Source organism: Drosophila elegans, unplaced genomic scaffold (assembly GCF_018152505.1).
Source record: "Drosophila elegans isolate 14027-0461.03 unplaced genomic scaffold, ASM1815250v1 contig_814, whole genome shotgun sequence".
NCBI lineage: Eukaryota > Metazoa > Arthropoda > Insecta > Diptera > Drosophilidae > Drosophila > Drosophila elegans.
The window spans coordinates 16026927-16040692 of NW_024546167.1; the positions used below are offsets into that span (position 1 = coordinate 16026927).

The following is a 13766-nucleotide window of genomic DNA, read 5'->3' on the forward strand; positions in this document are numbered from 1 at the left end:
CTGGTTCTAGCAGTTTGCTCATGGAGAGCCTGTTTAATTTCCAGTACTAGTTATCGCTTCTCGGCCTTATGGCTAAGATCAAAGTGTAGTATCTGTTCTTATCAGCTTAACATCTGATAGTTCCTCCATTGGAGGACAACAAATGTTAAACTGATTTTTGGAATCAGACGGAGTGCTAGGAGCTTGCTCCACCTCTGTCGCGGGTTGGCCCGGTATTGCAGTACCGCCGGGATTTCGGCCCAACTGAATAATAAATTTCCCACACTCTAAAATTTAAGAGATAGTCGTGCTCATGAGTCTTGCTCAATTTCATTGTAATTGCTGTTTCACCGCGTGTCAAGGTCAAATGTCTGGGTGCACTTAACCTATTAACGATATTATCATTGGGTCAGCTGTAGGGGGCATAGTTTTACTACGAAAACTAACTAGGGCATGACAAATGCAATAAAACTTGAACTTAATTTCCAATTCATCCCATTAAGAGGGCCAGTCAAATGGCGCCTAGAATAAATGTTTATTAATTTAAACAAATATTACCATTTAATAGCAAGCTATGGAACCGTTTATATTCTATTAAACAATCATCACTAGTTAATTGAGCTACTCCTTGAGAAACTGGTCGATGGGAACCAGTTCGAAAGCCTCGTTGAACATTCGTAGCATAAGGGGTTGCCAAAACTGTCTGGTCTCGGGCAACAAGATGCCGTAGATATCGCGCCAATACTGATTAGCCACATTCAAAGCAATTTTATCTGTAATGAAAAGCAATTATAAGCTTAGATCAGTGAGTTGATTAAATAGAAAAAGTTGTCCATGAAGAACTATAGTTGTTTGTGGTTTGCCTTTGGAACAATTGATTTTAAATCTGTTGCACAGCTTGCGTCACAAACAATTTAACTATTTGCAAATGATCTCTGTTTATAAATTTGTAAAATTATAATGTTTTTGAAAAAACTACTTATAATTTTAACATAGATTGCTTTTAACGTTTGAATTCCCTTTCAATTAATTCAATGGGCAATAAAAGTTTGTATAAATAATGTCAAGTTCAATAACAAATATATAAGTTTGACTTTTAATTTTTAAGGGGGCTAATTAGATAATTTGATTATTGGAAAGGTTGATATTTAAATTAAATGAGTAACTCGCCTTAAATAAAAGCTGAAAACTCACCGAGTTCTGGATCTGCAAATATTCCAGTGGCCTTAATGTCCAAATCTCTAACCTTTGGCTTTGAATCGATATTCTTGAGGCGGAAATACCGGTGACCATCCTTCTCGTAGATTTCACCATCAGTGACAGTTGTTGCCTCCACGTCGACTGCAAAAGGAATGATAAGCAAACATTTGTAGAAGCAAATCGATATACTCACATAGCGTTACGTTGAAATCTCCTTTTGGCTTCAGTTGCAGCTGATTCACCTGCATATCGGCCTTATAGCTGCCCACAATATTCATCTTGGGCATTTGGGTGACAAAGCGTAGTTTGACCTTATCCCCATTTAATTTGACGGACACTTCTTTGGCCCGATTGGAGGCAAATCCGTAGATCTTGGCATTCTTCATCGTGATCCGGCCATTAACGTTGCCACTGGAGTACTGGAAGCTAGTGCGATTGAGGACCAAAGGTTCGTAGGGCTCGATCCTCAGCTCGGGATTGCCGTCCTTGAGACGAGGCGTCAGCGTGTTAAATATCTCCTTGACGCACTCTCCCAGCTGATCCTCAACCGTCGAGCACTTTGGCAGGTCTTCAAGGTAGAGTGTTAGAGAAATTCAAAAAGCTTAAATATATATATTATATTTACCACCAAAGAATTTGGTGTCAGCGGGGGCTGCATTGACGCCCAAGGCCAGCAGGCTTAGCAATCCAATTATGTAATGCATTCCGTTTAGCTATTCTATACTACTATTAAACTATAATTCCTTTTTGGGGGACTCCGACCGCTTTCAACCTGCTGCTAGAACGTTAGAGAACAACTGAAGCTCCCAGATTCCAAGTCAAGCTATTTTATTCTCAAAATTAGCACACCGCTGCACAATGCAAGTCAGAAACTAGCTTAGTACATTTAACTTGTAAATCAGTAAAACATTAGCCGGCAAACAGCTAGACTTTGACTGAACGCAAAACCGGCTCCGTCTGTCTGATTTATAATGTCGTATTATTAAATGGAAACAAATGTATTGAAGGTATGATTCTAGATAGCAGCGATGATTTGCCATAAATTCTTTTAATAATTACCCAGTACGTATACTAATTACGGATTTTGGCTTTTTGGTGGGTCGCACAATAACAATGTCGAAGGGCTGCCAAATCGAGCCTAAAGAGTATTCCTCATCAAGTGAGTTGAACTTGAGTTAGTTTTAAGTAACATGAACTTTAGACGTTAATTATCTAAGAGAGCTTATTTAAGTTTTTCAAAACAGAAACTTAAATAAGCTCCATTTTTCTCTGAGAAAGTTACGTTCAACAGCAAGCACTTTTTAATGTCCACTCAAGCTACAAACAATTGATTCAGTTTATTTTTTTATATTAATGCGAGCTTAATTTTCTTATTTAACATCATTAATCTGTTGATTTATGGCTAATGGGATAATTGCTAATTAATTACTTTTAAATTGCCATCCACAGGGAGAACTAGTATTTTTCTGAACTATCTATAACAGAAACTCATACTTACACCACATTACAAAGTTTTCCCTATTTTTTATAATCTTGACTTTAACAGGTTTTGGGTAATTGCAATCGCGCGGAAATATTTGTTTGCTAAAGTATAAAAAACAATTTAATTATCTGTGCAGTAAATACCCAAAGTTCATTCAAATTTTCCTATGGTCCGGTAAATTACTATAAAAAAAGGGAATTTCGGTAAATATTTTAAGAACTTTTATATTTATTTCAGTACAAACTATGTTAACACCTTGAGTAGCACAGATGGAACCTTAGGGTATATATAATACAACAATATAAAAGTCAGTGATATCAATTCTTGGTCACAAGTATATCGAATGGTAACGCAGCGAAGAAGTCATTCGTGGACTTCAAGATCAGGGGCTGCCAGGTGGCCAAAGTTTCGGGAAGCATGGCCTGATAGAGCTGACGCCAGTACTGATTGATGAAATCCAAGATGACATCGTCTAAGCAGAAATTTATGGATTAGTTGGAATACTAAGAGCAGAGGTTGGCAAACACTTACTAAGCACCGGATCGGGAACCAGTCCATTGGCGTAGAATTTCAGGTCACCCACCTTGGGCTCAGTCTCCAGTTTGGTCAGACGCAGATAGGTGTGACCATCACGCTCATATAGCTCGCCAATGGGTCTCGCCCTCATCGCGACATCAGCTAATGGTAAATTAGAGCAAAATAAGTAATTAAATAAAATCATCAAAGCATTACAATGTTATCATTTAATGCATTAAATCAATTTTTGTCTTCCATTCTATATACACGATAGTAGCATGTTCATTGCATTCAAGAATATGAAATCATAACAAGTAAAAGGAAAACTTTTCAATCCTAAAACCTATTCATATATATATTTTTTTAACCCCTAATCATATTTAAAAGTATGAAAGTTTAAGCTTAAACATACTACAGCTCTTTTTGATAATAGAGATATTTATTTATAGTATAATAAGTTCAGTATAATAAATAAAATGGTTACCAAAAGGGTAAAACAGGTGCTCAAAATGAGACCAGTCTTGAAGGTAAACATACGGAAGCGGAACGAGTTTGATACGGATTCTAAGACTTTACTTACTCATGGTAATGTTGAAGGATCCTTTTGGGTTGAGTTTGAGGTCGTTGAGCTTGATGTCCGCCTTGTAGAAGCCCTCGACGAACATTTGCGGCACATGCGAGAGAATCTCCATGCGGACACGGCCGTTCTTCAGCCGGAAGTCGACCTTGTCCACGATGCCCTCGCTGAGTCCGTGGACGACCACGTTCTTCATCGAGATGCGACCCTGGAGCAGGCCAGAACTGTAGCTGTAGGAGCTCTTGCCCATCTCGAAGGGATCGAGGGGCGGGATGTTCAGCTCCCTGATGCCGTACTTCATGCGTGGCGTTATCTGCTGGAGGCCCTGCTTAATGCACTCGTTGATGTTGATGTCGCCCTCCCGACAGGTCGGAATATCGTTAGCTGTCGAATGCCAAACAAGTTTAATTAGTGCGCACTGGCCTTGACATATTTATGTAGTTCAGCATAGGCGTTAGTCATATCGCGTACGATCGATGTGCCTGCCTATGCTCAGAACGTGACATATTTCTACACCAAAAAAAAAAAACAACTTAAACTTTATAAGCCTTACCTTAAAAATAAACTTAACGTAGAAGTAGTAATTAAATGTTAATTAGATCTATACTAAAAATAATCTAACTTTCTGAACTAGAACTTTCCTAATTCTCCTTAACTCAAACTGGCATAAAAAGTATAAATATATCAGTTTTTTAACTCGAACTTATTGTTCTGGGGTGTTAATTTAAAATCTTAAGTCCTATTAAAAAAATTCCTTTAATACTTGTTAATAAAAAGTTTTTAATTTTCACTAACTTACAATTTTTGTAAAATTGTTTATTTTTCGGTGTAGTTGAGAACTATTGTGTTCGCTTAAACGTTTCGCTGCTCACATAATTGTCAACGTCATGCGCAATTTATTTGTTGATTAGATTTGATTTTGTCAACGAGTTAAGCGAAAATTCCTGCATTTAATTATAAGAGTTTTGTACTGTAGTCTCAAGATCGTTTCGGTTTGAATACGCTGGCAATTAAAACTTTTCCCATTGGTCTACCTTGGGAGTGGGTCGTTAGCGGAAGTGACAAATCCGGACAAAAGACTGAAGCGGCGAACTTGTCTTTTATTTTTTATATTCTCCCATAAAATGTTGTATTTTTATCCACACATATGACTCGGTCAGTAAATAACGTTTAAAAATAGCATGTGCAATTGTTGTTATGACAATGAAGTAATTCAAATGGCAATGTTTTGCCACCAGTTTTATTTTTGGCTAAATCTGTTTGAAGCCAAGACTTATCAGCATGACAATCAAAGTTTTATGTTTGTCATGGTCTAAGTATAAAACTTGAAATCGTTTTAAGTAAAGCTAAATATATAATTTCTTAATTGAATAGTAACTTATATTATACTAGAAGTACCATTTCTATATAAGATTTTATTAGAGAATTATAAACCGTTTACGGATCCAATTATTATTGTACTTTGAAGAGCAGAATATTAATTGTTTTATTATACATCGCATTTACAGTTTTCTGAGGATGGATTGTATAACTCATAAAAAAATCCTTAAAAAGATCAACCACTATATGTCGTTCCAAATTTAAATTTATTCCTAAGAAGATTTCATGTAATTTGGCACACTTTATTGCAATCTATTAAGCATTGTGCAATCCTATTGTTTTAAAGAAAGCTGGGTTTGAACTTTGACTCTCAGATGTTTAAATTGCTTTGTTATAAAATTCACACAAAATTGCGTGCTTCACACAATTATTGCTTTCGTGATATTCTATTCTGTGTTACTCAAAATTTTGTATTTAGCTGATAATATCACAAATTAAATAGCTACATCTTAAGAGTCTACTAAAGTGTCAAATGAATAATATATATTTTGAACTTTATCAAAACTTACACCGCCTTCATATTTATTGAATATATTAGTTTTGGCTTTTTGTTTTATTTATTAAAAATTCTTACTAATTTTGTTTATATATTGCTTAGTTTTTAAATAAAATGTAATGTAATGTAAATTGTTAGAGAAGACTATTCTTTTATAATATTTTTGCATATTTTTATACCCTTGCAGAGGGTATTATAATTTCAGTCAGAAGTTTGCAACGCAGTGAAGGAGACGTTTCCGACCCTATAAAGTATATATATTCTTGATCAGCATCACTAGTAGAGTCGATCTAGCCATGTCCGTCTGTCCGTCCGTCTGTCCGTCCGTCTGTCCGTCTGTCCGTCTGTCCGTCCGTTTATATGCAAACTAGTCTCTCAGTTTTAAAGCTATCTGCATGAAACTTTCCCAAAAGTTGTCTTTCTATTGCAGGTAGTATATAAGTCGGAACGAGCCGGATCGGACGACTATAGCATATAGCTCCCATAGGAACAATCGGAAAAATAATTGAAAAAAAATTATAACTTTGCTGTTTTTTAATTTTTTGCTTAGTTCTTCGACATATAGCAATGTTTAAATATTTCCGATTTACGGTTTAAATTTCATCAAAATCGGTCGACTATAGCATATAGCTCCCATAGGAACAATCGGAAAAATATATGAAAAAAAATTATAACTTTGATGTTTTTTAATTTTTTGTTTCGTTCTTCGAGATATAGTAATGGTTAAATATTTCAGAATTATGTTTTAAATTTCATCAAAATCGGACGACTATAGCATATAGCTCCCATAGGAACAATCGGAAAAATAAATGAAAAAAAATTATAACTTTTCTGTTTTTTAATTTTTTGTTTAGTTCTTCGACATATAGCAATGTTTAATTATTTCAGAATTATGTTTTAAATTTTATCAAAATCGGACGTCTATAGCATATAGCTCCCATAGAAATAATAAAAATATATAAAATAACTATCTAATAATTGAGCTGCAAATCATCATAGTTTCAATGTTTTTCAGCATATACTCAAGTAAATCATAATTTAAATGTTTTCAAAAGTATTTAATTCATGCAATAGCTGCAAGGGTATATGAACTTCGGCTTGCCGAAGTTTGCTTTCTTTCTTGTTTATAGTTAAAACACATTTTAAATAAAAAATATGTATGTATTGATATAGCTTTAAAAAAACGGTAATAAATCAGCTTTAAACATTTGTATGATTTGTCTTAAACCAGTAAAATAAAATTCAGTTATATTATTTTTGGGCACACGAATAGTCTATTCCGTTTTATTAATTTTAATATTAGGTTTCTTTTTCCACACTTAATGGCTTTCAACACTCACGCAATTCTCGGACCGGCTTGAACTCAACTGGAGGCAACTCAGCTCCAATATCAGCTGCCAGACTTAAGCCCGAAATCGAAATTAGAACAACAGCGCAAAAGATTCGACCCATGTTTAGAACGTGTGCTTTCTAGTTGCTTTTATTAGTTTGAAAGTGCAATATATTATTGATTTTTACTTTCGGTGAAATTATCTACGAACTGACAGGTAGTCGGAACCTGGCCGATGCAAATGCGAATCAACGTCTGAGAGCTGCGATGGGAGCCGGCCTTTTATTTATGGGAAGAAAACAAAACAAATCCAATCAAATCGAAATTGCAAAGGCAAACGCAAAAAAATAAAAAGAGGCACAAACACAGATGCTCGGCATTAGCAAATAATAGGGATTTGGGGGCGGAGCGGTGGGCGGAAAACAAAAATAGCTTGGAACAAATGACGACTACGTTGCCGTTGTCGTTGCCGCTGCCGTTCCCGCTATAGAAAACAAAGCAAATGCAAAAGTCAATAGACAGCAGTGAAATACAAACGACATTATTAAATTCCCCCACAAAGTCGTGAAGTGGAAGCCACCCAGCCATCCGATTTGACTTATCGCAACCCCAGTCCGACCCGACTTACCCATCACAACCTGAAACTACCGGCAGCTGTCCCAAGTGCTCCTCCAAGCCGCTATTTTTGTTTCCTAGTCTTGGCTCTGGTGACTCGAGATCATGCCCAAATCTTGGTCCCAATTTCCTACTCACCTAAAAAAATAATTGCATTTTATAAATCCCACTCCATTCTCATCATACCATGTTAGAATAAGTATACTATTAAAATATTATCCCACAAAAATGGGTACCTGAATAAATCGTGTTTAAACATGTTCTTCATTTAAAATGGTGCTGGTTAGAAAAATAGTATTTCACTTCTGTGAATATTTTATTTTTTTTTTTATTAAAATAAGTCTAGTACATAAATCTGGGAGAAGAAAAGGTTATAATTTTCTTAAACCAACTAAAACCCTAATTTATAATAATTAAATTGAGTAAAACAGTATACAAGATTCGATCAATTAAAATGTCTAGATAACTATAGAGTTTTTTAAAATCGTTTTTTGCACACACCCTTAACTAAATAATGAAAATATAACTTAAACATTTGAAATCAACCGTTGACGTGTTAATGGCTACACGTTTATAATGCTAATTCTGGTTTTTGAACTCTAAAACAATATTTAAAGTGCTTGATTAGTGGATGTTTAGTCACGTGTGTCTAGTAAGCAATCTACGAGGAAACTATAAAATCTAAACCGCTAAAAGTGAGTTTACATTTAATGAATTTATTAGTTAAAGTCTATATTTTTCAAGATATAGTATTTCTTAATATTCTAGACTACCTAATTGGCAATTCTTATCTATTTCAGGGACAGTTTCAAGCCTAGAAGTACGTATTCGTAGACTTATCACTGGACCTGGCACAAGATAGATAAAAACCACCTTATCAGTAGACGGAGACTGCCCTTTTGCAACCCCAAATATAAGTCATCTTATCAACATCTCGGGCAGTAAGGTTGCAGTTACCCAGGATTGGCACTCTCAATTCCAAGAACCGATATCTTTGGAAACTAAAAAAACAAACTGAAGAACAAAAGATCAGTGCCACACACACCTTATCAACAGCAGAGAACAAAAGGAGTTGGACAAATGAGCCCGCAAAATACTTTAGGATGGAAACCAATTGAACAAGAGTAACCCAACCCAAAATACCATGACTTCAACAAAAGGCGGCGACATTGAAAAAGTCTGCAGATTATCAGTTTTGGAAGAGGAACAAACACGAATTGAATGAACCAGACAATCGATGGGCGCGTATTTCGCCACCTACTGGCTTGGATGGTATTGTAGCTGTATCTGTATCTATAGCTGTATCTGTATCTGTAACTTTAAAGATCCCAACGGAACGCACGCAAGAACAAACACGATTGGGATGCCCAACGGGTGGGCTTATGTTTAGTAAGTAGGTAAAGATGGGGTGGCGTGTACGCGTGCGCAGGCAAATCGAGCGGTTTTATGATCTTGTTTTCGTTTTGCAAAAAGAAAATTCGGCTTCGATTTGTGTAAACAAAGTTATAAAATTGTTGGCGGATTACGAGGCGAAGCCAGATAAGACTTTCCCCATATAAACCAGTGCGAAAGGCCACAGGATAGCACTCAATCCAGAGACTTCGAGAAGAAAACACATAATCAGCAATGGAGAACCATCAGATCTATCGCCACAAGAAGTTCGATGTGGGTCGCAAAGTTGAGAAAGACGAGCTGCTCCTCAAAGAGGAGCTAATCTCACGCAGCGGCACACCCTACACCCAGGCGGATCAGTCCATCAGTCTGAGCTGCAGTGACCAGGATACCGATTTTCCTCCCTTGCCAAAACGCCGTCGCTTGGGATCCTCCTCCTCCAGCGTTTCCTACCACTCGGCCAGTCCGATCATCACCGAGGCCCTCCAAGACATCTTCAAATACCACGTCAATATGGTGAGGAAGTTTCCCAAGAAGGAGCGATCGCCAAAGGATCAGGAGCGCCGGAACAAGAACACTATTGCCTGCCGGATGAGTCGGCGGAAGAAGAAGTTCGATGACCTCCAGATCGAACAGCAGTACAAGGAATGCTCCAGCGAGCATCTCAAGATCGCCGAGCAAAGTCTGCGGGCCAGGGTCTATCTGAATCACCTCAAGGAGCTGGTCAAGCAGGAGGACCACCCGCAGCCCACTCCAAGGAACAATTTCAGCATCGACTACCTGATCGGTGGTATAAAACAGGAGCACGCTTAAGTCGGCCTTATGTAAAGATTGTATTATATAGTTAAGTATTACCTTAATGCTAAGTTGTTAAGTTTCTTCAAGAAATTGTAGATATATTTAAAGTTTAAGCAGGTACTTCATAATAAATACAATTAATTTTATACTTAAAGAAAGTCGCATGCGTGTTTTATTTTCTATAAATTGAATGGTTATACTAACCAAAACTCCGCGACAAAAAACTGCTCAGTCATAGGTCAGTAGCTCAATGACTTCAATGAATCATAAGTTATGCATAGTTTTAATGACGTTATGCTCAACTGAAGTTGGCGGTTGATTGCTTTTTACCATGCTTTTACGTGATTAAATTTAAATTTCCTTTAAATCTTAACACTAAGTCGTATGGGCTTGCATTGCAGCCCATTTGCATTTTTGTTACATGTTTTAACTTTTCGTAAACATATTTAAATTTATATTTTAATTTTATATGATTTTGAAAGGATTTTGAATATTATAACCTAGGTTTTATGTTATTATTTCCCAAACAAAAAATGTGAAACGATATTCATAATATTCTAGGCATTTATTTTTTCACCTTTTTATTAACCTATCGCAGTCTTTTATCATTATTAAAAGTTTATATATCATCCGGATCAACTGTTAATTGGCCATATCGACCGGTGGCATAGATCTTGAACTCGTCCACCAGAGCGAAAAAGAATGGATGTGAAGCATAAAAGTGGTTCTGGGTCTTACCGTCATGTCGAACTCGAGCTTCTGTTGAAATTAAATGTATACAATTAAAATAAATTATTATGTTCTGAAAATGTACATTTAATATTGATCTTGAGTGTGAAAATTGATGTGAAAACAAATATGCGGAGGTATTGAAATGTTAGTTACTTAACAATCTAATACCCCCTAAGGTTGTTTAATTTCCCCAATAATTTTTATGAGTACCAGGAATATTAAGTTAATTTCCCATACTATAAGAAATCAAACTTACTGATGTCAAATTTATGAAAATTGATCCCCTGCTCGTTCAGTTCGAAATGGGTCAAATGTTGGAATCGGCGCACTCGGAGTCGTTGTTTTTTACCCGTGATTCGACTTAGATCGGCTTGCTTGGGATTGAAAACCTTGCGGATGCCCAGAAAGCCCAGATTGTCGGCCAGCTCAATGTTGGTCACCACATTCATCACGGGCAGACGAACATCGAACCTGCGGGTGTCCATCTTCTTTCTGAGTAAGCTGCGCAGATCCACAAATTCCAGTTCTTTTTCGAGCTGTCGCAGACCATTGATTTGATCCGGCAACAGGACCATGAACTTCACCCGACTTCCTTTCAGTGGGAGAAGCAGCATGGTGGCTCTTAATTCATGTAAATGGGCCAACTGACGCCTCTTGGCCAGGCTGTACAATGTATCCACAAAGGTGCGTCGTCGCTCGTCCACATTGAACTCCCTCATCCGTCGATTCTCGTTGTGGAACTCGGCATCCGCCCAAACCGCTTTAAAGGAGGCGGCTGTCACAACGAAGACTTCGGGCTGCTGTTTCAGTTCGTAGGGCATATCATCGGAGGATGTGGCGTCTTTCAGCTCGGAACTGATGGCTTCTAGCTTCGTCGAGAGCGTTTCCAATGTACCGTTGCGTAGCGCAGGCACCAAATCCACACCCATGTCCCTAATTTTGTCCTCGTAGTCCGGTCTTACACTCAATTGGGGTGGTATATAAACGCCTGTGTAGCTGAACTCCTTGAATTTATCCGTTGCCGGTATCAAATGACGGGGTTCTGTATTGACCAGCCGATCCTGAGCTGATTTCTGGGAGGGCATGGGCACACTCATGGCCTCCCCGATCTCATCCGCCGTGGTGCCATCGGAGCTGGCCAGCAGGACGCCAAAGGCTGTCTTTAGGCTGTCATGGGCGATCATCAGGCCATTGGGCACTTCATTAGTGGCCACTCCATCCACAATCGCCCGGTGGAGCGTTGTGGGATATTGTCGAGCTGGCCAGCCAGCCGGGTAAAGTTCACTGGGGATTAACCCTTCACCCGGGGCGATCCACCACTGGCACACCAGCAGCAGTAAGCCGATCGAAACCGCAACTACGGGAATATGTGAGCTTAAAAGCTAACTACTACCACTCCGATTCCCGTCCATCACTCACCTGCCATCGTCCCACTTAAAGTTAAACTAACCAGACACTTTAGCTAGTTGCCGCTACGACATTTTGTAAGCCATTATAATCGATTTGGTCACGCCAAAGGCTCTGACTTGCATAACACCTAAATATATAATGAGGATTTTAATCTTTTAATAATTATTTAAATCGGATTAGTTTATTTAACACCTTTAGGCGAACTCAGCTATTTAATTATTTTACAGAAATTAAATTTAATAGATGTGATATCAGCTATTGACAATTCCTACAAAATCTGTAAAGTATTTTTTACTTTATTTAAATATTAAAAACAAATAGAAGCCATTTTAAATGCAATATTTTTTCAAATTAACTATAATGCTTTACCATTAAATTAAGTGCTTAATTTAAGTAGAAATATAACATTTAGGATTTAATAGTCAAGCTTTTTTTACTGTTCCATTTTTTTTGTCAGTGTATTTTTAAACGGTGATTAAGGGAGTTAAAATAGAAAGAGAAAACTAATATACTTTATTATTTAAGGGCTTATGTTCAATATTAACAAATTTAAAATTGTATTTATTTCTTAAGTTTTTGGAGTTTAAATTTATTCTTAAAATATAGTTTTAATTTATTTGTGTGTATTCGTAAGAGAATTTTTTAAAAATAAAGCTATAATGATAATGCCCAGAAAACTTTAATAACATTTATAACGAAACAAACAATTTGATATGATTTGTGTGAGCATTTCCGCTGATTGGCGTGCTTAATGGCCAGATGCGGAGGGATTGGTGTCAACATCGGATAAATCATTGCCCGGCATTCCACTGCCACTTGGTCCCTGGTCCATCAAGTCATCATCGCTCATCCCATCAGCATCAGTGAGAGCATCTTGGTCCCCGGTAAATGGTTGACCCAAAACATTGGCCATATTAAGATAGCTCTGGTTCTCGGCATCGGTGAACATTTTGAAGGGCAGGTCCTTGCCCACAATGGCCACGTTGATGGTGAGATCGGAGCTGTCATCGTGACCCAGAGATCCTCGAATGGCCTGAATGCCGTGGCAGATCAGTTCGTCCATGCTGCACTCCTCGAAACTCTCCATGTGCCGCTCCAAATAGGTGCGGGCACTCTGCGAACGGGCTCCAATGGCCATGGCCTTGCAGTTGAGGACATTGGCCGTGGGCATCACCTGGAAGATGTGGGGTCCCTGCTCGTCGTAGCCCGCCACCAGCATTCCCACTCCATAGGGTCGTCGATCGTAGCGCTGGGTGGTGGCCTGCAACTTGTTGCCCAGATTGCCCACCAATCGACGCACTGGAAATTCCGAATCGTAGGAGTGCCGGTAGGCCATGCACTCGGTCCTCATGTACTGGCACACTTGACGGGCATCCGCCGTCAAACCGGAGATGGACATTCCCACATGACCGTCCACCGGCATGATCTTCCTCTGCAGCGTGTTCGTCTCCTTCGAAGTGCGGCACAGGGCAATGAGCACTGCGAAGTCGGAGCTCTTCAGTCCCACAGTTGCCGCTCCCTGCTTCACTGCCTCCATGGCGTACTCCACCTGGAAGAGGCGGCCCTGGGGACTCCACACCGTCGTGTCGTTGTCATACTGATTCCGGAACATCGTTTGGGTTTGGCTTTTAAGCTAATCTTATAAATATGTTAGTGGTCTTGAAGAAATTTCTTCAGTAAATTATAAACGGGGATTTTATTGTGTTTGAGTTAAAAGTATTGGCAAACTGATCTAATGGCTATTTTCTAGACCTCGAAAATTATATTTAATGATTCTTAAATATTTTTAAAATAATTTTTAACCACTTATATTTATTTATTATAATAAAAAATCTTTGAAAGCCACCAATCTTATCAA

At 38.0% G+C, this 13766-nt stretch overlaps 5 protein-coding genes and 1 non-coding gene across 6 annotated transcripts; 2 read left to right on the forward strand and 4 right to left on the reverse strand.

The window, feature by feature from the left end:
* The first annotated feature begins 52 nt into the window (after nucleotides 1–52).
* LOC121467918 lies at nucleotides 53–248 on the forward strand. Its single transcript, XR_005977943.1, has one exon. It is a non-coding gene; the product is annotated as a U2 spliceosomal RNA (small nuclear RNA).
* Nucleotides 249–495: 247 nt separating this feature from the next.
* On the reverse strand, nucleotides 496–1986 carry LOC108149565 (circadian clock-controlled protein daywake). The gene is made up of 4 exons (XM_017277203.2): nucleotides 1805–1986; nucleotides 1373–1747; nucleotides 1174–1320; nucleotides 496–752 (listed from the first exon to the last, which is right to left on the reverse strand). Exons 1-4 carry the CDS (start codon nucleotides 1881–1883, stop codon nucleotides 601–603), a joined length of 753 nt encoding a protein of 250 aa, XP_017132692.1. The 5' UTR covers nucleotides 1884–1986; the 3' UTR covers nucleotides 496–600.
* An 884-nt stretch (nucleotides 1987–2870) lies between these two features.
* Nucleotides 2871–7205, reverse strand: LOC108149248. The gene is made up of 4 exons (XM_017276688.2): nucleotides 6972–7205; nucleotides 3759–4139; nucleotides 3194–3340; nucleotides 2871–3134 (listed from the first exon to the last, which is right to left on the reverse strand). Exons 1-4 carry the CDS (start codon nucleotides 7081–7083, stop codon nucleotides 2980–2982), a joined length of 795 nt encoding a protein of 264 aa, XP_017132177.1. The 5' UTR covers nucleotides 7084–7205; the 3' UTR covers nucleotides 2871–2979.
* Nucleotides 7206–9190: 1985 nt separating this feature from the next.
* Nucleotides 9191–9781, forward strand: LOC108149299 (protein Mabiki). The gene has a single exon (XM_017276747.1). It carries the CDS (start codon nucleotides 9203–9205, stop codon nucleotides 9779–9781), a length of 579 nt encoding a protein of 192 aa, XP_017132236.1. The 5' UTR covers nucleotides 9191–9202.
* Nucleotides 9782–10316: 535 nt separating this feature from the next.
* On the reverse strand, nucleotides 10317–11932 carry LOC108149235 (serine protease inhibitor 3/4-like). Its single transcript, XM_017276671.2, has 3 exons — nucleotides 11918–11932; nucleotides 10755–11855; nucleotides 10317–10525 (listed from the first exon to the last, which is right to left on the reverse strand). Exons 1-3 carry the CDS (start codon nucleotides 11922–11924, stop codon nucleotides 10386–10388), a joined length of 1248 nt encoding a protein of 415 aa, XP_017132160.1. The 5' UTR covers nucleotides 11925–11932; the 3' UTR covers nucleotides 10317–10385.
* Nucleotides 11933–12568: 636 nt separating this feature from the next.
* Nucleotides 12569–13617, reverse strand: LOC108149236 (proteasome subunit alpha type-1). Its single transcript, XM_017276672.1, has one exon. The coding sequence runs from the start codon at nucleotides 13518–13520 to the stop codon at nucleotides 12657–12659; it is 864 nt and encodes a 287-aa protein (XP_017132161.1). The 5' UTR covers nucleotides 13521–13617; the 3' UTR covers nucleotides 12569–12656.
* Between the last annotated feature and the right edge of the window lie 149 nt (nucleotides 13618–13766).